This window comes from Nicotiana sylvestris, chromosome 2 (genome assembly GCF_000393655.2).
Source record: "Nicotiana sylvestris chromosome 2, ASM39365v2, whole genome shotgun sequence".
Lineage (NCBI taxonomy): Eukaryota > Viridiplantae > Streptophyta > Magnoliopsida > Solanales > Solanaceae > Nicotiana > Nicotiana sylvestris.
The window spans coordinates 117,919,705-117,941,438 of record NC_091058.1 but is presented as its reverse complement, the minus strand read 5'-3'; the positions used below and the strand labels follow the sequence as shown (position 1 = coordinate 117,941,438).

At 34.3% G+C, this 21,734-nt stretch overlaps 1 protein-coding gene across 5 annotated transcripts; it reads right to left on the bottom strand.

The window, feature by feature from the left end:
* Positions 1-4,301: 4,301 nt before the first annotated feature.
* On the bottom strand, positions 4,302-20,270 carry LOC104213954 (transcription factor TFIIIB component B''). 5 transcript variants are annotated; one of them, XM_009763523.2, is made up of 17 exons: positions 20,138-20,270; positions 19,795-19,927; positions 19,345-19,381; positions 15,881-15,959; positions 15,629-15,793; positions 15,201-15,358; positions 15,062-15,125; positions 14,694-14,896; positions 14,537-14,594; positions 14,117-14,457; positions 13,609-13,996; positions 13,432-13,532; positions 13,274-13,317; positions 10,322-10,508; positions 8,385-8,529; positions 6,889-7,022; positions 4,302-4,655 (listed from the first exon to the last, which is right to left on the bottom strand). In XM_009763523.2, coding segments are annotated over exons 2-17 (2,253 nt in total). In that variant the 5' UTR covers positions 19,797-19,927; positions 20,138-20,270; the 3' UTR covers positions 4,302-4,508. The 5 variants fall into 5 exon arrangements, with proteins under 5 accessions (XP_009761825.1, XP_070024268.1, XP_009761828.1 ...); XM_070168167.1 differs by having other exon boundaries at positions 15,881-15,943; XM_009763526.2 differs by lacking the exon at positions 19,345-19,381.
* Between the last annotated feature and the right edge of the window lie 1,464 nt (positions 20,271-21,734).

The following is a 21,734-nucleotide window of genomic DNA, read 5'->3' as shown; positions in this document are numbered from 1 at the left end:
CACTTAGAATATGGTACTTCATGACCAATAATTATATATGCTTTAAGCGATTAAAATCCTTCAGGGATTGTCATATAAGTTAGGTTATATAAGCCATATAAATAGACTTTAGTTGCATATCAAGTTTTCATGTCATGGTATAAGATAGATAAAAATGATTGCACACACCATTGACTTTATACTTTCAAGTGTTTGTACTGCAGGTCCAAAACTACATGTCCTTCATTTGCAACCAATTCTACTTGAATTGTTTCTCCAGACTTAAGATCCTCATATATATTTAGCGTTATCATAGATGTAGTCGACGAACATTTTATATTGGTTCCAGCCTCTTTTTTTTTCATAAAGACATAACATAGAGATCTTTTCATTCATATTTTCAGGAACCTGAACCTCTCTTGAAATTTTATGAAGTGTTATGTCATGTGATCTTCTATATCACTTTCCTCCTTATTACGATCATTTGCTCATCTTCTTTATCAAGAATTTTATTTGAAACCAATTTGTCTCTTTAAGCGTACCAAAGACTTTATGGACTTACTCTAATAGGAGCATTTGCAGTGAGAATATAGTTACTTTCTTTAGGTCAGCAAATGCTTCTGACATGCTTTGCAATATATTGCAGATGAATTATCTTTTTATGTACTTCAGTTTTATATTATCTTATTCGAGGATTTAGATGAACAAATGATAATTCATTCCACGTAACTTTTTCTCAACTGTTTATCCTATCTCCCCCTCATGTTAGAAAAACCAACTTGATTCCACAACTTTGGAAACACAGCTTTGTGCGTCATGGTGTTAATCAAAATATACACCACACATTAGTAATAATAAGATAAAGTTATTTGGTTCCTGGCCCTGAACCACTTATGAGGGGAGAATGTAATATACTTTCGTATATAACGTATATCAAATTGTTATAGATAACTTTATTCTCATAAGCAATAGTTTAGCTATTAAGTAGAGGTACTCGATAAGTTATTTTGTTAAATCAACTGTAATGTAAACCAACTTATTAAGATAAACTGTCTTGAATATAAAATCTGGAAAGTATGCTCTAAATTAATTATTGAACAAGTTACCTGCTCAAACACCAAGTTGCGACTTAATAATAATCGTACATATAACCATCTCATAGATGCATTTTATGCGGTATACGTGGCAGGTGAATGGACTCATATTTACCTTTAATATTTCCAGCATTTATGGGATTCAATCCCAATTTTAGTTGGTCTATTAATTAATGAGAACAAGCACATAAGAGAATTCGTAAAGAACTTTCTAGTTCTTTAATATTTACTTATGCGAATTCTCTTTTATTTTTATACATCATACTTAAATTAAGATTGCTCAATAGGCCATGCCTGATAAAAATATTTGTATCAGTAAACTTCAGGTTTACATCATAACATGTGCAATTGTTAATTAAACTCCCAGTTTACTATGACATAGGTTTTTATATTAATAAACATCCAGTTTACCATGTCATATAATTTTACCATATTTTTTATTTGTGTAGTACAAATCAGGCAATAAAGCGGTAGTTTTCATATACATATTACCCGCTAGAGCTGTAGTAATATAAAGATGTTAAATCTTCTCATTATTTATAGTCTCAATATAACCAACCGCTTTCGCGAATATTTTAGAAACTTAATAAGGTTTTTTGAAATTTACTACAACACAATGCCTTATTGATAATCAATTTTATTTCTCTAAATTAGTATTTGGCTCTTCCAGAGCTCTCAATTAATTTTGTACTACCACATATTCATCAACATCCATAAGGTAAATATCTCTTTCAAGGAGAAAGTTATATCATTAAGGTCATGGTCAAAATCATTATAGGCAAGATATGTTGCTTCCATTACTTTTTCCTTGTAATAATCACACTGCCATAATATTTTATCATAATCATAATAGGTACGTGATCAATGTCCATTCATGTCATAATAATGAAATTATTTTCTTATTTCATCGTAAACCTCCCTCTAGAGGTGAGTGTGATATATTCACTACCACTAGCATGTTCATATTCTTCCAAGAATGAATATGTATTCATAGATCACATGTTGTTACATTCACATCATGAATGTACCATAATCATCCATATGTTCTTTACAAAATCTCATGTCAAATTGATGACAAATATTACTTTCTCTGAGTGAAGGATTATTTTGAGAATCCTTATTGTTCTCATTATCACAACGATGGCGATTATAATTTTGTATATTTTCACGTCCACATCCATTGATACCTTCACAATAATAATTTATTTTCTTTTAGACTTATTACATACTACTACCACATTCTCTTAAGGAACGAGAATAAAACAAATTCAATGGGATGAGTTTCTACTTCTTGTGCGCATAATCATACGTGAATTTGATCATGACAAGACATAGAAATTTTACTACTTCGGGTGGTTACAAACTCTATTAGAGTTATAATGAAAATTTATTATCTTTGCTTGTATTTAAAATCAAAAAAAAAAAACATCAATGCTAACAACACAATTGCTAAGGCAACTGAGTTTCATGTGCTTAATAATAACAAACAAAACCAGTTCAACCACCAAATCATGCTTAAATGGATTCCACCACCAAAAGGCTCCTACAAATTTAACACCGATGGAGCAGCAAAGGGCAACCCAGGAATGGGGGGAGCTGGGGGAATTTTCAGAAATCATAATGGAAATTGAATTTTGGGATACATGGAAAACATCCCCTAAACAACAAACATAAGGGCAGAAATCAAAGCCCTTATCAGAGGTCTACAACTAGCGGAACTAAACAACCTAGTTCCACTAGAAATAGACACTAATTCAGCAGAAACAATCAATATGTTGTTAAATGGAAATCTAATTTTTGACCCTTTAATTTGTGAATGCAGATCGTTGATTCAAAGGATGGGCAGCGTGGTGGTGAGGCACACATATCTCGAGCAAAACAGGGTAGCTGATGTGTTGGCGAAGGAGGCGGCAAAGGAATTTTTTTTGAACAAATCAGTTTCTCTAGCAGTTCCTCCGGTGTTTGCCAATGATGTATTTTGGGCAGACATCTTAGGAACTGAACTACCTAGATCTTTTGTGGGTTGTAACATAAGTACAATTATGCAAAACTTTGCATCCTTGGGGGCCATAAGGTACCCCAGTAACTGCCAAAGTAGTGTAACACCGCTGTTTTAACTATTTAATATATATTATCCCTTTGACCAAAAAAAAAATAGAATTTCAAGAATTTAAAAGAAAAAAATAAGGTAAAACACTTACCTTAAATCAAGAATTTATTCCTGGAGTGAGTTCATGGAACAATTGACAATCATTATGGTCAATATTATGTACAAGTAAAGTATCGTGCACGTATCCCAAAGCATGGTGACCAAAGCAGATGCATAGTATAGGAATATCAATGCATTCACGCAAGAGCCTCACGCAAATTCCTATATTTTTTCTCCACGGATGGTCTAATTTCTCAAACATTAGACAACTAATTAACAGTATATCTATAAATTAAAACAATCGCCCTCTACTCAATTGGTTAGAGTCTTGTGCTGATAACGTGTATAAAATAAGAAGAGAGAAAATTCTTATTGATTTGGGATGAGTTACAATAGAATAGAACGGCTCTATTTATAGGGAAAAAGTAATTTAGCCATAAAATAACAAATTCTAAAATCCCTCTAAAAGATAGACATTCATCATAAATAAAATATTATTTATAACATGATTGATATTTTGCCGCTTTTTAACCTATTTGTGGAACATAATTTCTCAATTCAATCCCGGCCTCACTTATCATCATGAGAGAACAACACATTTTTTATTAATTGATAAATTGATTCTTAACTATTTGATTAGAAAAAAGTTGGGAATTCTTATTGGAGGAAACGATTAGGGTACATCATAAACCACCTTCACTTCGTTTTGCCGCAAGGTTCGTACTGAAAGAACCAATAATAGATTCTTAGTCTCGAAAGAAAAAATTGTAATTGACCAAAATTAGTGTTAACATTAATGCTGAAAAACAACCTAGAAGTGAAAGTCAGAAAATAGCAAATAAGTTTTGTTGTTTGGGTAACCTAAGAACACTTGCAACCAATTTTGGCGAACTAGTTACAAAGAAATAGAGAAGTTCGTCCTATCAAACAAGTGAAGACAACAGACTTCTATAAGAGGAATGCTTTTGTTATTTCATTCTTTCCACTTTTTAATTTCTCATAAAACCCCATTTTTTTAAATCCAGTTTTATTCCTTCACTTAGTAATGAGTTTCAATCTTCAGCAGCGGTCACAGGATATGAGAGGATTTTAGCTTTACCCATCAAAGTTAATACGTATATGAGTATAAATTATGCGCAGTGACAATATAAAGAAGGTTAAGTTAACCTACTACAACAAATAACTTATCCAACCTAGAAAATAGAGTAATTACCAAAATGGCAAAATTCTTTATCACCACCACTGTATATATCATAATTCTTTTTGGCACCCTTCTCTCTGAATATTCACACTTCACTCTTATACTGACTCCATCTCCAAGAATCATCTTCACTATCATAGTCCTCAATTGGACTCTCCATTTCTGGAACATCTTGTTGCTCCACAGCTTCAACTTCTTTTTTCTCAACATTTTCAGAGTTCGCTTCTTCCTCCTGTGCAAAATCAATAACGCTTCAATGTATGAATTAGGAAATTGGGAAAAAAACATATAATGCTTATGTCATTGCTCTTATCCCCAAGAAGGTAGGACCAGAGGAGATGAAAGATTTCAGGCCTATAAGTTCAAATTGAAGCTTCTGCAAGATCTTATCAAAAATGCTGGCACAGAGAATGAAGAAAGTTATGAACATTCTGGTTGCAAACTCTCAGATGACCTTTGTTAAGGGGAGACAAATTACAGACGCGGTGCTAATAGTAAATAAGTGTCTTGACAGTAGGAGGCAAGGGGAAGCGAGGTTAATGTGCAAGCTGGACATGAAAAAGCATTTGATCGTGTTAATTGGGCGCATTTATTAGGCTTGCTGAAAGATATGGGGTTCAGGGACAAGTGGATTGGATGGATAAAGTGTTGCATCGCAAATGTTAGGTTCTCAGTGATTATAAATGGTTCTCCCAAAGGCTTTTTTCCTACATACAGGGGCTTAAGGCAATGGAGGGACTAAGTTCAATGATGCGAAAGGCAATGAGGTTTCAGTGGATCAAGGGTTTTGGTGCTGGGGCTGTGGGTCATGATGGAGTGGAAATCTCTCAATTAAGGTATCTCAGGGTGATTCTTCTATTATTTGAAATGATTTCTCTCTTAAAAATAAACATGGGAAAAAGTTCTGTGTTTGCAGTTAATGAGGTACATAACATACAGGGACTTGGAGATGTCTTGGGCTGTCAAATTGGAGAGCTTCCTACAGAATATCTGGGTATGCCATTGGGGGCTAGGTACAAGGCAAAACAGGTGTGGCAAAAAATTGACAATCAGTGTGAAAAGAGACTTGCTACGTGGAAAAGATCATACTTATCTCTTGGAGGAAGGGTGGCTCTCATTAACAGTGTCCTTGACTCTCTTCCTACATACCCTATGTCTTTGTTTCCCTTGCCAGTAAGTGTTAAAAAGAATATTGATAGAACTTGGAGGAACTTTTGTTGGGAGGTAACAAAGAAAAGAGGTCCTTTTATTTGGTAAAGTGGGAAAAGGTGAAGCGAGGCAAAAGAAGAAGACTGGGTATTAAAAACTTGAAAATTCATAATGATAGCTTATTAACGAAGTGGTTGTGGAGATATGGAAAAGAAGAGGGGCAACTTATGGAGAAGGCTTATACCCGACAAATATGGTAGACAAAATCTCTGGTTCTCTGGTTTACCGTCCCTGTTAATTCATCTCACGGATTGGGACTATGGAAACACATCTGCAGCCTATGGCCTACTTTTGTTGTCAACAAGGATCAAAGTTGGAAATGGCAGGCAGAAGAGGTTCTGGCAAGATGCTTGGGTAGGACATGCCCCTCTACTGTCTCAATATCATGATCTCTATGATTTCTCTTATAGTACTGGTTCTCTGGTTTCAGAGTGTTGGAATGGAAGCAACTGGTGCCTTGATTTTTGTAGATACTGTTTTGATTGGGAAGTCCCTAGAATGGCTCTAATGCTAAAGGATTTAGAGAAGGTGGTCATGTATGATGATGTTCCTGATAGAATCATATGGACAAAGCAGATAGATGGTGTTTTCTCGTAACTTCTTGCTATAAAACTATCAACAGTGACGGTGGCAGCTCTACAGGCTGGCCTTGGAAGAGGATATGGAAGTCAGAAGCCCCCTATGAGTTTAGATGTTTCATGAGGATAGTTACACACAACGCGTGCCTCACTCAAAAGTAACTTACAGAGAAGAGGGGTGTCGACTGATATCAGATGTTCATGTGCAACAAGGAGGAGAAAAGCACTAGTCACCTTTTTTCACATTGCACAGTGGCAAGGCAGATCCAGTGAAGGATCTATTGAACATCTGGGGAGTTGAGGGATGTGTCAATCAGTAAGAAAGATATGGAACAATATCCCAGCTTGTGTGTGTTGGGCAATATGGAAAGAGAAGAATGCAAGTGCTTGGAAAGGAAAATAGAAGTTGTACAGAAAATTAAATACTCATGTGCATTGCTTTTTGGTGCAACCTAGAGGATGTTAGAGATGAGAATAGCATGCTTGATTTCTTAGATTCACTGCAGGATTAGAACTTTTGTATAGATGGAACCATTTCTTTTTGTTTTGGTGTAGAAGGTTCCAATCATTGTAATTATCTGGTACCAACTTAGTACCAGGATTCTGTTATTAATATATATAATACTTTACCAGTTTAAAAAACAAAAAAACAGATGACAAGCAAGAGAAGATTCATACATTGATCTCCTGAGTTCCCTCCTCCACTTCCTGCTCCCCTGTCAAGTCAATTGACTCATCTTTATCGGCTTTCTGCAATTCCTCGGCTTCAATTTGTTTTAAACGCTCAATTACTCGTTCAAAGTGGGAATGATCTGCAACAAGTATATTATCATGTAAAACTCTGCAGAACAATTAGAAAACATGACACATTTTAGTGGCAAAGGCTTTCTCTTCTTCAGGCCAATGGTTCTTTTTCCTTCTGTGATGGTCTGATGACACCGATAACTTACGCGATGCATGGTGGTTAAATAACTCCAGCCTTTAGACATTTTACAAATATACTAATGATTATGGGCCACAGTAAAAGTCAATCAAGATAAGATATCAATATGTTTTCCAAATAAAACAGAAAGCAAAGTTTAGGGGAGTAGTTACTGTGCTTCTGAACCCCATTAATGGTGGTCTGGTCAAGCGAGAGACACGTAAGAAAAAAAACAAATAATGAGATCATCATTACATTAAATAAACAATTTCCTGAAACTGAATCGTCAGGATATCAAGACCATTTTTTTTCTAAACTAAAACTCGGATTATGAGATTCAATTGAAAAAATACATACATAGCATGTCCACAAGTTAACAAGCGTAATACTAGCTCAATTGTGGAAACTATGATAAAACATGTATGTTCCTGCAGTCAACGTAGGACGGAACCTGGCCTTGTTTACAATTTTTGGAACCATAAAGTAGCAATTCGCAAAATGAGATAAAGATAGAATTTTCAGAATATCCAAATTTCAGTTCTTTAGTACTGATTTGCGGTCAAACAAGATGAAATACAAGACTAATATCAACGAAAATAGAGCAGAAGAAAAAAGCTGCATCATGAGGAGATCTAGAATTTCAATTCTGGAGACTAAAACGCATAAACCATGTTGAAAAATATTAAAAATAATAAAAGATATTGAAACGTCATATCATGCTCGACATACACAGATACAGTTGACTGAGATCAGAGGATCACAAGACAAAAAAATGAAAAGAGGAAAAAAGAAAAGAATTATGGAATATGAATCCAGGCTGCAATTCCTTTTTCTTTTCCCTTTTTTTTTTGATAAGTCAGACAGTAGACCGAGATCAGAGGATCACAAGACAAAAACATGAAAAGAGGAAAAAAGAAAAGAATTATGGAATATGAATCCAGGCTGCAATTCCTTTTTCTTTTCCTTTTTTTTTTTTTTTGATAAATCAGGCTCCAATTCATTTCTGGACTTGGATCAGCCATAACAACAGGCTATGCATGTATACTTTCAGCCACACCCGAGTCATGTTTTCCGTGCTGATGAAACCTTACTCTTAATGGAAGGTTTCTCTGAAAAAATGATATCCATTTGTCCAATGTATCTTCAAATTGTATTTTATGCCCATTTAAACGAGAAATGCTATCAAATGATAAATGAGTCTTGGAAAAATAAATAAAGGTGAGTGCAGTAGAGGGAGTTGAAGAAAATTTACCTTTGGAACGATTGGTTAGAGCATCATGAAGCCTAAATGGATGTTGCCGCTCTTCTTTCTTGTATTTTAGCTTTAGCTGTCTACGTGTTCGGCCAGGAAAAAGTTGTTGTATCAGGGATAAGTCAGTCCCAAACTGCTGCACAGCCTGAAAACAAGTTTTGTTCTAAATGTCTAAGAGCAAACCAAGGACAAACAAAAGAGGAAGGGAGTGCATAACAGTACTATTTGTGCTCAATCACACAAAGTCCGTCCATATAGCTCTAATTGGTGCCATGACACCTTTAAGTCAAAAGTTGTACCATTTTTTCAACTGCTTGATTTCTTGTAACATTGGGATTCTGCTCCACTACTCTTATAATAGAAGTTAACAACTAATTACCATATAAAAGGGAATTAATCAAAAAGAATTATCTTATGAAAGGGCTCAAACTATCTTTGCACAAGTCCAAACCATATAATGCAGTTCCTCCATACTATCTCCTCCACACCCCATTTATCAAATTTATTCATTTCTTCATTATTCTTTACCAGAACATAAGAAATTGCAATTCTATGTGCACATAATTTGATAGACGGTTTTCTTTATCATAGAATCTTGACAGTCCTGGTAAAGCGACGGAGCAAGTTCTGAATTCTGACATCACATTGAGCATATAAAAGGAGACTTCAGAATCTCCAGAATCCAAGGACTCTCTCTCTCTCTCTCTCTCTCTCTCTGGGAAGGGACATTATTGGTCTACGCAGAGAAGAGGAAGATATGAGACACTACTCCAGCATGCATGTGGTGGGTACTGTGGAGGAACGGAACCGGAGAGTTTTTGAAAGTAAGACTGACAATAATTTTAGACTTAAGTTTAGACGTATACCTTTTTGGCTTTTTGGTGCAAAATGTGCAATGTGAATGATGTGGAAAGCACCGTGGACTTCATTAGTCTCTTAAGAGTAAAACAGCTGATTTTTTGTAAACTGCTGTATATACTGCATGGTCTTCTTGCATTCAGGATCAACGAACGCCAGTTTTAAACAAAATATATTAATAAAAATATAATAAAGATCAGATTTTCTACGATTTATCAAGTTTATCTAAGATCCCCTTTCTCTACTAATTTACATGCTGAGGATATAAAGATGCCAAAGAAGTTAATGTTGGTGCCAGCTTCCCAATTTTTTTTTTTTTTTTTTTTGGCAACTTTAGTTAGACCAGCTTCTCACTTTCCAACAACTATATTCCTGAAAAGGTAACTATGTTCTACAAAAATTATATCACATGAATTGTTCGACTTCCTTTGAAGTATCCATGTTGAATGACACAGGAACGGAGATTTCGTGCTAATTCTTCAAAATACACTAAATGGACAAAAAGCTACATAGCATTAACCAGCTCTCACTTACAAGTTACACCTAGGTCAGATATACACCCGTGAATGAGTTCATGTAACATAGACAACGACCAACCTTAATCTAGTCTGTCAAGCATCCCTTATATAGAAATACTTATTTTCCTTTTGCTTTAAAACTGCATCTACCCACAATTGCAGATGCCTTCGCATTCCATAGTTCTCGCTTGGTTGCGACAAATATTTCTATGTAATATTTGACAAATACGCTTATTTCAAATAGTGAAAACAAGTAACATTTAGATAGCTAGCAACAAAGATGTCCTACATCAGTCTTTTGCTACTACCTCATAGGAAGGTCTCAACAAATTGAAGCAAATTTGATAACATGATTGACGGTTTATAAAAAGGAAATACAGAAAGGAACCTACAAACTTGATCTTCCAGACTGGGAACGCCTAGGTGCATCAACTAATAACTTCATCTTATAAGTTGCACTTCTAGAATTTGCTATTTAAGATTGAAGTTTTCAATTCATATTTTAATTATTCCCCCATTTACACCTGTATCTTTCAGTGGCTACAAATGAGAGGGATGTACCTCATAGAACAGTTCTGTTTCCTGTTTTGACCACCTTGTGCTGGGCGTTTTGTCCATATAAGTTTGATAATTGAAGTAGGCAGAAGAATCTTGAGCCCGAGAACCTATTTGGTGATCATTATCTTCTGCGCCGTCATCTGAAGGATAGGTCTCATCCTCATTATAATTAGAAACAGAAGCACCAGTGCTGCACAAGCACAAATCATGGAGAAATTGTAACTTAGAAAAGAGAGGACCTAGTCCCAAAAGGGAAAAAACATGTAACACCTCCAAGTAAAAAAGAAAACTATGCCACAACAAAAGCCACTGATTGCAAAACGCATTGAACTTCTGAAATCTCTTTTCCTTATTAAGTTACCTCTTTTGAATATATTTAGGTACCCGAGAGTAAATATAATGTACTGTACGGCATAACTTCTCTCATATTAGATATGACAAAATTATACATTTTAAACCATGGTCAAAGATCACCTAATATACTTACTAAGAACCATATTAGGTTCAAGGAGCATAAATTTATAACACATGTAAACTTCTAAGTGTTCACCAATGGCATCTCTTTTTCATTTTCCTATGACTAGTGAAAACAGTTTTTCACATGACGGCTACCTTCCAGCTTCCTGATCCTAGCACATAACAGCCTCCAAAGGAACCATTAGAAATTGGACAGAGGAATAATAATTGAGAATTGACATCATAACCATTAAATCCTAGGGCCATTTTTAGGAACTTGGAATTAGCGTAATTGATGCCCTAAAGTTAGCTTATAGTTCAGCTTGAGCAAATCACAAGAATATTTCAGGATAAAAGTAACCAACATTTATGTAGGATAGGATAATACTAACTATAGCATATCAGCGTATAAATCAAAGGGCGTCTATTTTGGAGTAATTCCAAATTTTTGGGATTTAAGGAGATATCCTCCCTTGCTAATGCTCACCATCTTGGAGGATAAAATAGGTTTTCTTTTCCATATAAAAGTTCATTGTATAGAGAATAGAGGAATTACCTCCAGAACGAGTATGGAGTAAGAAGATAAGTGACAAGATAAGTGACGGAGAAATGTAAAATTACAAATACCCAGGGTACTTCTCAATTATAAGAAAATGCAAAAACTTACAAGCTAATACTAAAGGTTAGAGTGCTTGACGCGTAAATTTGCCATGTCCTCAGGAAGGAATTTTATTGATCTTTTTTCTTCTATATACGAGTTAGCAAATGGTGCTCTAGACAATATGAGCACTTGCTTCTCTCTTATGAATGCTTATAGGTGCAGAGATAGTATGGAATAATGTCTTGATTGGTCAAGGGAGAAGATTCTTCTACAAAACTCAGGTAGTTGCCCACCAGAGAGAATCTTGCAGCGGATTTTCAAGATATGAGGTTTCTGACATGAAAAAATGTATGCACATGGAATCCAAGCTTTATCTGGTGGGTGGACTAAGCAGCAGAGGCAGGTTCTCACCTATGACACATCATGCTTTCTTTCTGTGCATAAAATAATTCAGATTTTGAATGTGCAGATTGTCAGTTCCGTTCCTGTTCAGAAAATTTGGTCATTGTGCCTGTTGATAACTTGGTACTGGTGCTTGTACGGATTCAGAAATTCCTTCTCTCCTTCTGCACTGTACTAATCGAGTCCTTCTAGGCCAATACAGAAGTAGTATCGTTTACAGTAAAATAGTTGTGGAGTTGGGTAGTGAAAACCTTGTGTTGGGCAAGGAATCTTGAAAGGACTTGTGTTGGGCATGGATCTTGAAACTCTAGGTAGTTAATCGGTATAGCACAGTGTGCGAGGATTTTTGAGGCAGTCGTTTGGGAAGGATTTCTAGATAGCAAGTAGTAGCTTGTTAGGATGCACTTTGCAGGACGACTGGCCCAATGAATATGCATGCATGCATTTCCTAGAAATTCCCTAATATCTGGTTGCTGAAGTAGGTCTTTAGTGAAAGATTTCCAAATAAGAAGCTACCTAAGCTACATGTTAGTCTCCAAGTATAACCAGATTACTGGATTCATAACAACTGAAAGAGAACTTTACCATACACGCAGCACTACCTTGTTTAAAAGACATTTCGCATTGATATCTTAAGAGCATCAACTACTGTAAGTTTCCGTTATGTTATACTTGGTAAAAACTCTTAGAGCAATTTGCAAATTTCAGATGAAATTACAAGGAAGTAATCCTCGAAAATAAATCATTTTATTCTGTCATGCTATTATGTATGTGAAAATGCTTTGGTGCAAGTAATAAATATATTCATGTTAATTTTTTCCAATACGCTTCCATTTGCTGATGGAGATATCTGCATTGGATACAATTTTACCACTGTGTTAATTCACCTTCTATTAATCCAGCTACAGTACGACTTGAACTTGGTATATTTAGTATACCTCTCAGTCTCTGCCGGTTTAAGTGGCAGGCTAGGTACAGAGAGTTTGTACTGCCTTGTTTCAGGCGCAGATTGAACAGAGCTTGTTCTGTCCTTCTTTACTTCTTAGGTAACTATGTAAGCAAATATGACTTGACCATTTCTGGAACAGTATTGATGCTAGCTTTGGGGAAGATGGTTCTCTTGGCTGGTCAACGTAGCTTAGAAAAAAGAGGAAGAGCTGAGAAAAGGGCAATAAGGGAGGAGTCTTCACATAATTCTGGAAAAAGTGGTTGGACAGGTTGGTTAGAACCGTTATCTAAAAGTAGAGAAAATAACAAAGCTGTAGATGATACAAAAGAGATTTATGGTGCTCTTGACGAGTTAGAAGATGGATCTGAAGTGAGAAAAACAGACCTAATGAATGAAGTCTCTACCACAGATCATCTACCATTTTCACTATCAACAACAATATAAGAAAACCCAATCGAAAGGTTAAATGCAGGTTAGTATCTTTTTCGCTAACAAACAAAAGATAACTGTAGATTAGTATATTTAATTGTAAAAAAGCTTCCGATACCTCTGATCTGTAGTAGGTATTTGTGACGCTGCAGCATCTTTTTTCTGCAAGGATGGCAAGAAGGCAAACAAGAGAATCAAGGATGGCTGTGTCATTTTTAATTTTTCCTCTTTCTAGGAGGTTGGGGTGCAAACAAGAGAATGCAAGAGGAAACGTACCGCCAGCCGTTCTCTGTGCTCTCCTAATATAATTAGATCCTTAATAGGTACCTTTTGGTAGTCAATCTCATACTCGGGAGCCTCAAGCAAAGCCTTGTTCACTGTAAACAAGGAAGTGCCTGGTCAAGAAAAGATAAATACACTACGCCAAATGTCAGCAACACCCACTAGGCTTACCTTGTCTCCTCTTTTGACGAGTGGAGTGAGAAAACTTCTTAGGTTTCTTGTTGGCTGCCTGGTCTGAAGCTTCAGTGGTCTTTTTACTCTTCCTAACTTGCTTCCCATCCTCAGCAACTGTTCTCTTTGACTTTTTCTGTACTTTTTTCCCTTGTGATTCATTTTCCACCAGAAGATCCTCATTATTACCATTTGTAACAGAATCATTAGGTTGTTCAGGCACATATTCCCCATCATCCGCTACTACTTCAGACTCATCTACTAGTCTATTTGCATTTACGGACTTTCTTCTACTCCTTAATGATCTACCTGCTCCATTCTCTTCAGTAATTGCAGAAAGATCAGATGCAGGCAATTTTTGCTTTTTAGTCTTTGGCCTCTGATGTACCTAAACAGACATAGTTGCAAGTGGGTTAAGAAGAGAAATAAAGGGCTCCACCAGCAAGGCAAACTATTTCAAAAATTGAGAAGTAACTAAAATAGTTTGAAAAACAGTTTATTGATTTACAGGTTCCTCAGGCATCTGAGAAGTAGATTCATGGAGTTCTGCTGGGATGCGAACATCTGAATGCGAAGCTTCGATAACATATTCTTCATGAACTGGAAATTCATGAGTAGATTCTGTAATGATATTATTATCAAATCCTCTGGCTGAGAAATCAAGGACATCATCAGCAGGAAATCCATGTTCCTTCCCTCTATCCACAAAATCCATTTCAGAATGAACGGAGTGTGAATTTGGCTGACATGAAACTGACTCTACTGCATCTGAATCAGGGATGCTTGTGTCGTATCTCTCTCTGTATACTTGTAGCTTGGACTTGGGTTGAAACCTCCTGGTACTCTGCCCTGAATAAAAGTTAGAAATTAAAAATGAGTGCAGCACATGATAAAGTGCAGGTGCAGGAACCCAAAAATTCTCCCATACCAGATGTAGTAGTTACCCCCAGGATATCTGCTTCCAAGGAAGGATAGCTGTCCATCTCCTGCAACCAACAAACTGGAGTATTTGTAAGTATGCAAAGGAATCTAAATGACAAATGTTTTGCTGCTCAGTAAAAAGTGGGGAAGGGCATGAATTTGACCATCTGACAACTTCCACTAACAGGAACAACACTTCCTTGACAAGTTAATGGATCTTGGCATCCTGCCACTTCATCAGGTTGAAGATTAGAAGTACTAGGAGCTGAATCATCAACTGAAGAAACTGGAATTGAAAGTTGATCTTGTCCCTTCTCTGCACCATCAACATGAACAGCAGATGGATCTGTAGCGGGACTAGAATTTTCTGCATTATTATAAGCAGCACCAGTTTACTAATTTAATCTTTAATAATTGGCCAATTATCCAAGATAAGGTAACTCCTTTGCAGCATCCGTTATCAAGTTCCAAGTTTAAAGGTAATATGCAGGAAAAATTAGTAATAACAGAACAGAAGAAGATAGGTCGTTACCTATGGCGCTTGAGGTAGGAAGTAAATCATCAAACGAATCCAAACCTATATATATGTCTGCATACTGAAAATTGAAGAACTTTAATTAGGATATAAAAGGTCTGTTAACATGATCAAAATATGGATAAGAAAATATCACCTCTCCCTCGGATTTCTCAAGACAAGTTTTCGAATCTTCACTGTTATCAGGCACTACCGTACTTGTATCTAGATATGAACCAACTGATGGACCCAAAGTTTCTGCAGCAAGAGGATGCTCCAAGGAAGGTTCCGCTAACACAGAGCTTTGTTCATAGTCTGCTTATATTTAACAAAAGACAATCATTCTTGAAGAGGTCTTAAAGTATCAATGAAGAACATTAAAATATAGGCTATTTAGAGCATATTTTATAGTATGACATTTCAAGTGCTAAAACCAACTTTATCTCGAAGGAAAATTCTTAAATTATGCACACAAGCAATCAACGCTTTTATGACCTCAACAATCAATATATGATCAAATTGCAGCAACAAAATGTACCTGAAAAGTAATAATAGTAAGAACAACATAAAGGCAAGAAAGCTAACAATTTTGGGAATTCTTTCCATCCTTCTTAAGAGCCTCAAAAGAATCAGTTGCTACTGTATCACCAGTGGGTTTTGACGTCAAAGAAACTGTTGAGGATGCAACAGCTGGACCTTTTTTCACCGGACGAGGCTTTGCCTTGGGTTGAAACTTGCCACCAGCCTTGACTGCATCAAATAACAATATAAACTTGAAAGAATGAGAATATATTTTATCACAAACTAAAAAAAAAATATCCTTTTCACTCCACTTACCTGTCTTTGAAGCACCATCAGCCAAAATATCATCTAAAAGGTCCATGGATAAATTAATCAACACTGAAACAGACAATAACTGATAAGACAAAATGTAACCACTAATTAAATAAGTTGGAAAGAAATCTTAAAGAAAGTGATTTAATATTTTGTTTATAATTCAATTTGAGAATTACAACTAAAGCAGTTTCACCTACACCTTAAATGTTCTAGTGGATAAGCTTTTCAAGACAGACAGAACCATACATAGAGGTGAAAAACAACAAAAAGTAAAAGCTCAATAGAAAAAATAAAGGGAAATATCTGCATAATTAATTCAGAACTTTGGTAAAATTCAATAATGATAAAACTAGATAGGCTTCATCTAAACCCAGAATAATAAGATGTTTATTCTAAAACAACAAAAATAAAATTAGAGGAGTTTCATATAAACAATAAATGGTCTGTGAATAGGCTTTTTGATACTGAAACAAACTAGATAATAAGAGGACAAGTAAAATTAATGCTCAACAAGAATCAATTTTTACTAAATCAAAAATGGGTTTCACCGACATCCCATACAAACACAATATTTAGCCTTAAATTTAACATCACAAGATAAGAACTTGAAACATTACTATTAATCTTCTTGACATATTGGTTCTTTTCAAAGATAATACTACAGTAATAAATACACAACAACTAATGCATACAATGGGGGGTAGGGGGCGTGCGTGAGAGTCGGAGATGAACCTGAAATGGCCTGAGAGGGAATTGGGAAAACTAACCCGGCTTTTCTACTATCGAGGGAGGGGGCGGCGACTGGCGCGGGACTTTGGTTTTTTTCTTTTTTACTACTACGTAGTACTTTTCTTAGGCATACCCTTATTAACAAAAAAAAAGGAAAATATAATGCATAGGGGAGGGAAATAGGTCAGGGAACCGCACCAACAAGGTGAATTGGACAATTAAGATTGTTGTTTTATTTGTTTCTTCTCCCTTCTTCTTTATATTTAATATACTAGGTGGAGATTGCCCGTGCCAGCACGGGCCCAATATTGTGAAAGTTCGAATTACATGAACTTGCAGATAAAATTCATGCTTGTAAGTTAATATCATTTTATAAAGTCTGAAAGATAGTGAACTAATATAGAATAATGTAATTAGTACCATAAACTGTGTCTTAGGTAAGTCGAAGACCTCTCTCCTCTACCATAAGCTCCATAAAACACTACCAAATGGTATGACTATCCAAGTCTTTTTTCAATTCTTATACTGCTGTTTTTTTCCTGTTTCCAAATTACAATACAGAGTTGGACATTCCCATACTCCGGAGGTTGTAGCATCGAACATTGATTGGATAATTCACAACAACATGAGAACGACTCTTGTACGGCTTCTGTTCTGCAGTCAAGGCACTTATGTGCCACAATATGAAAGTTAAAACCAAAGCAGCTTCTTGCTTTTCTTCTGTAAGCCACATAGTTACTACTATTAGCACCGAGATCTAAAAAAATCTGCCACCATTGGATGAGATATCATGAAATTTGTATTCAGCAGCTTACTTTATTGCTCATATAAAAGCTAAATACTTCCAAGCAGCAACACTTACATAGAGCTGAAATGTGGAAATGTCTCGAGGGACTTGCACTATTTGTCCGTTTGGATAAGCTAGGTATCCATTCATATATCATATATTCAATATTACTTAGACAATTTAGCAATGAACCAAACACCAAGATCCACAAAAAACCTACAGTACTATAATTTCTTAGGTATATTAGTGTGAGTACTCAACTTTTTGCGAGGTTTTTTGAGACTTTAGTATCTTTCAAACTTTGTTACATGAATACATCTCTGAGTTTAGTGTTTCCAATGCAAATGTATTGCAATCTTTCATTGTTTTCTCAATCTTATTGTAGTAATAGCTCTTCACATTAAAGAGATTAATCCGCTTAGTTATATATAAAGGAACCTTGAACCAGATACTCATTGTGAAGTGACTATTTATATATCCTCAAAATTCAAAATTACCAAAGTCATATAGAAATCTTCACGGATAGGAACATATAAATGCATCAATCAAATATAGAAAGTTTACGCCAAATTAAAAAAAGAAAAAACTAAAAGAAGTGAATTTGAAATTCAAGCAAAGAAAAATAAATCTACATGATATTACCTGCAGATGATAAAAATCACTGTGCAGTCAAATTTTAACTGTATTGAGTATGACCATTAGAAATATCAGTTACAAATCTTGGTAACTTCAGAGAAACAGGAACACAGATAACACAGATAACAGCAGGGGATTCTCATTTTATAAGAATAAATAAAAGCAAGAGAAATTTCTTACACACACCTTCTAACTCAATGAATGTGATTTTATGTCATCAACTGTTTAATACAATCACTTCCTAGTGATCATGCATATTACATTAAATCAAAATATCCATCTTCAAACTGAATGGCACAGAGATACCTAGCAGCCATATATCAACATCACTATTTATAGGGATCAATTATTTTTTGAACTTTACGATAGTTTTCCAATAAACATGGATTATTCCTCTTAGAAGACTTTTTCTTTACTGTCCTTACCATAAAAATTATGGTTAGAACTTAAATTTATATTTGGCTCAAATAGAATTGAATGAAACTAAGAAATTATTCGCAACTGAAATTTCAACAGCATGTCATAACCCATCAAATAATAGGAGGAAATTTGTGCACCAGTTTACATAATAATAGCTTAGACTTAGAGAAGTGCAAAATTACTTGCTTCTCAACATCGACAAGCCAACTGTTACAAAAATCCTCTAGCACTTTTTCTTAATGCTAAAAGGATCAACCTTTCTTTCTTTTTTTCTTTCTTTCTTTCATGTAGCAAGCTGTTAGCCGCTTGTTTCTCAAGTCAATTACAACCTTCAACTAAAAGTAATAGATACCAAAAAGGAGTAGCATTTTAGCAATCAAAATATAAATTCAATAGACTTTTTCTTGAGGACAACTTGCAAATCAATTCCTGCATGAGAACCATATGCACCAATTTTTGAAAACTTAATATATCTTACTTTAAGATTCAAACACTCAAGAATAAATCTATTTACGTAACATGAGATAATTCTCTAGCAAACCAAAATGCATGTCTGCTAGATTGATTGACCTTCTTCCTTTCTATTGCAATCTTTAATTGACATCCCAATATATCACCTAAAACGTAAAGCAGCATCCTAACTACACTCTTTCTGTAAGAGAATACACATAGATGCCTATTCAGATGTATAACGACAAATAGAAGAAATTTTTAAACAAATGAGATGTTATCAAATAGGAAGTAAAATAATCAAGAGGGAAAATTATAATTAGCGGGTAAAGATGGAAATAAAGAACTAACGACCGAAAAGAAACATATATTTAAATGGAACATTTGAGCTCCATGTATCCAAACAATAAAAGGTTTTAGTTAGAGGAGATAGATTCAATACCTCTAAGATAAACCACTCAAATTCTTTTTGATTGAACCTAGTGAAAGATTCAACATCAATTAGTTTTTTTTCCTTCTTTTGATAAAATAAATTAGCATCAATCAAGATATAAATACTTGACAAATCCATGAATATATTGTAACTATTTCTAGTCTCTTAACTTGTTATGTCAAAATACATATCACTTGTTTCATGAGAGTTGCTTGATATTTGTTCTATAATTTCCCCTTTTCATGCTTTTTCTTTCTCAATTCGGACATATCATTAAAAATATAATTATCATCTACATGCATATTACTAATTATGACATGTCTAAATGCATATAATATAATTGAGGACACATGTAAGGCATGTATTTGTTGTCGAGCAGTCAGAACAAATAAAATCAATAGTGAATTAAAATGTGCTCCCATACATCGTGGGAGCACACTATAAGATTTGACGACTTACATGAATAGCTTCTTTGTTTAGTGTTCCACATCAACACCAAGTTTTTAAGGAACCAAATCCAGATGCACATGCTAATGTTTGCACTGCTGTTGTAGATTTTCCCTTCTGTTCATACTTTTTTCTCCCAGCAAGTCTGCAAAATATTAATATTAATATCTCGATGTTACCCCCCATTAACATTTTTCTTAACCCCATTAATAAAATTAAGAAAATCGACACAACTAACCAAATCAGCCATTTGTGCGTAAAAGAAACCGAATCTAAAGGTTTAAGAAATAAAAACAGCAAAAAATGAAATTGCAAAAGGCAAAAGCACAAAGGGAGGGAGAGAGAGAGAGACTACCAGCTACTTGATAAGCGATAGATTTATTCCATAAGCGAAGGAAGTAGATAATGATCCACTCTATCGCTGGAGAAGAGAGCCAAAAAGCCAATAAACCAAGACAATGACCATGAGAGGAAAGGAGAAAGAACTGGAAATATGAAGTTGAGGGCTTAAGGGAAAGTGGACGGGCAGCTAATGTGAATGTCCGTAATGCCCTTGGTTTAAAATCTATTGACCTTTAAGCAAACAGGTCGAAACCTAGAGCGTTTCTAATTTATTGTCAGATGTAAATTTATTATAAAATTTGAATTTGATTATATAGAAGAGTGATTATAAATTTTCAATTCGAAATTTGTTTACTTTAGTTGGAGAAGTGTGTGATAGTTGAAAAAGTGTTTTCTTTTTTCTAATAACGAATTAACGATGTGATAAAAGAAAAAGAGATGACCTTTTAACTTAAAATTAATCAAATACAATAGATCAATTACTACTTTAATATAAAAAAATAATTTGAACCAAACAAGTTATGGAGTAGTTATTTTAATACGGCCTAACAATTAGAAGGTTGTGGTGGAGTAGTATCCATCCTAAACCATATGTCATGAATTTGAGCCATAAGAATAGAATTATTTTTGGTAAAGTGTTTTACTCCAAAGTAGGACCTTTCTGCGCAAATTCGAATTAGGTACTGTATAACTTATTTGTTTTGTTAAGTTAAATTAATTTATCTTATATACTATATTAAAAGTACGAAGGCCCTTAGCGAAATGTCGTTCGCCTTTTTTATCCTTTTAAAATATAGTTCATAATGGACAAAATATTCATTAAATTTTCCTAATATTTAGGAATAGTCATTTAATTCTTTTCCTAATATGTAAGAGTATTTATTTATTTATTTTCCTAATATTTAGAATTTAATTTTTTAATTCTGAAATTTCTACACATTTCAATCAAAACTAGGAAAGTTTCGTCCGCTTTGTAAGAGTTTGTTTTGTTAATAAAGTTTTACACTTCAACTCCATTCAAATTTAGGAGTATTATATTAAAGAGAAAAAACATAATAAAGAAAAAAAGATTGAAGGAAACGGGTGAAAGATCTCATTTATGTCAACGACGGGATTTTGTTTTTATTTTCGACTTTTATATTTCATTCACTTATTTATTTTAGTGTTTGTATGGTTCGTATAGCATTAAAAACATCTAATTAAGAATTTAAATAATTTTGAAATTTATTGACTTCAAAATCATAAATATTAATAATAATAATAAAACTAGGATTGAAATAGCTCCTAAAATAGTATTTGTATATAGGATATAAGAGTAAATGTTATGTTTTCTTTTACTAAAAGTAATAATAGTAACAACGTATTAATAAATATGTATAGAATATATAAATAATGTATTTGATATTCTATATTATTTTCTAGAAGCATAATGTATAATTAGGTGAATGACAGATAAAAAAAATAAATTATAAAGATTATAATTATGTAATTCCACAAAGCTGTTTGTTGATCAAGTTTTATTCCAAAAAGATCTAATAATGTACTGTAAATTAAAATATTATTTATTTTTTAACATTTAAGACTTTAAGTACCTAAATTTTTTTATTTGA

Bases quoted from the DNA above. Each gene is read 5' to 3' on its own strand.
- LOC104213954 (XM_009763522.2), bottom strand. From the start codon at position 19,864: ATGTGCATCTGGATTTGGTTCCTTAAAAACTTGGTGTTGATGTGGAAC. The intron at 8,530-10,321 runs GTACATCCCTCT...ACTTGTTTTCAG, and splicing joins AAACAGAACTGTTCTATGAG to GCTGTGCAGCAGTTTGGGAC. The intron at 4,656-6,888 runs GTATGAATCTTC...GATTTTGCACAG, and splicing joins AGGGAACTCAGGAGATCAAT to GAGGAAGAAGCGAACTCTGA.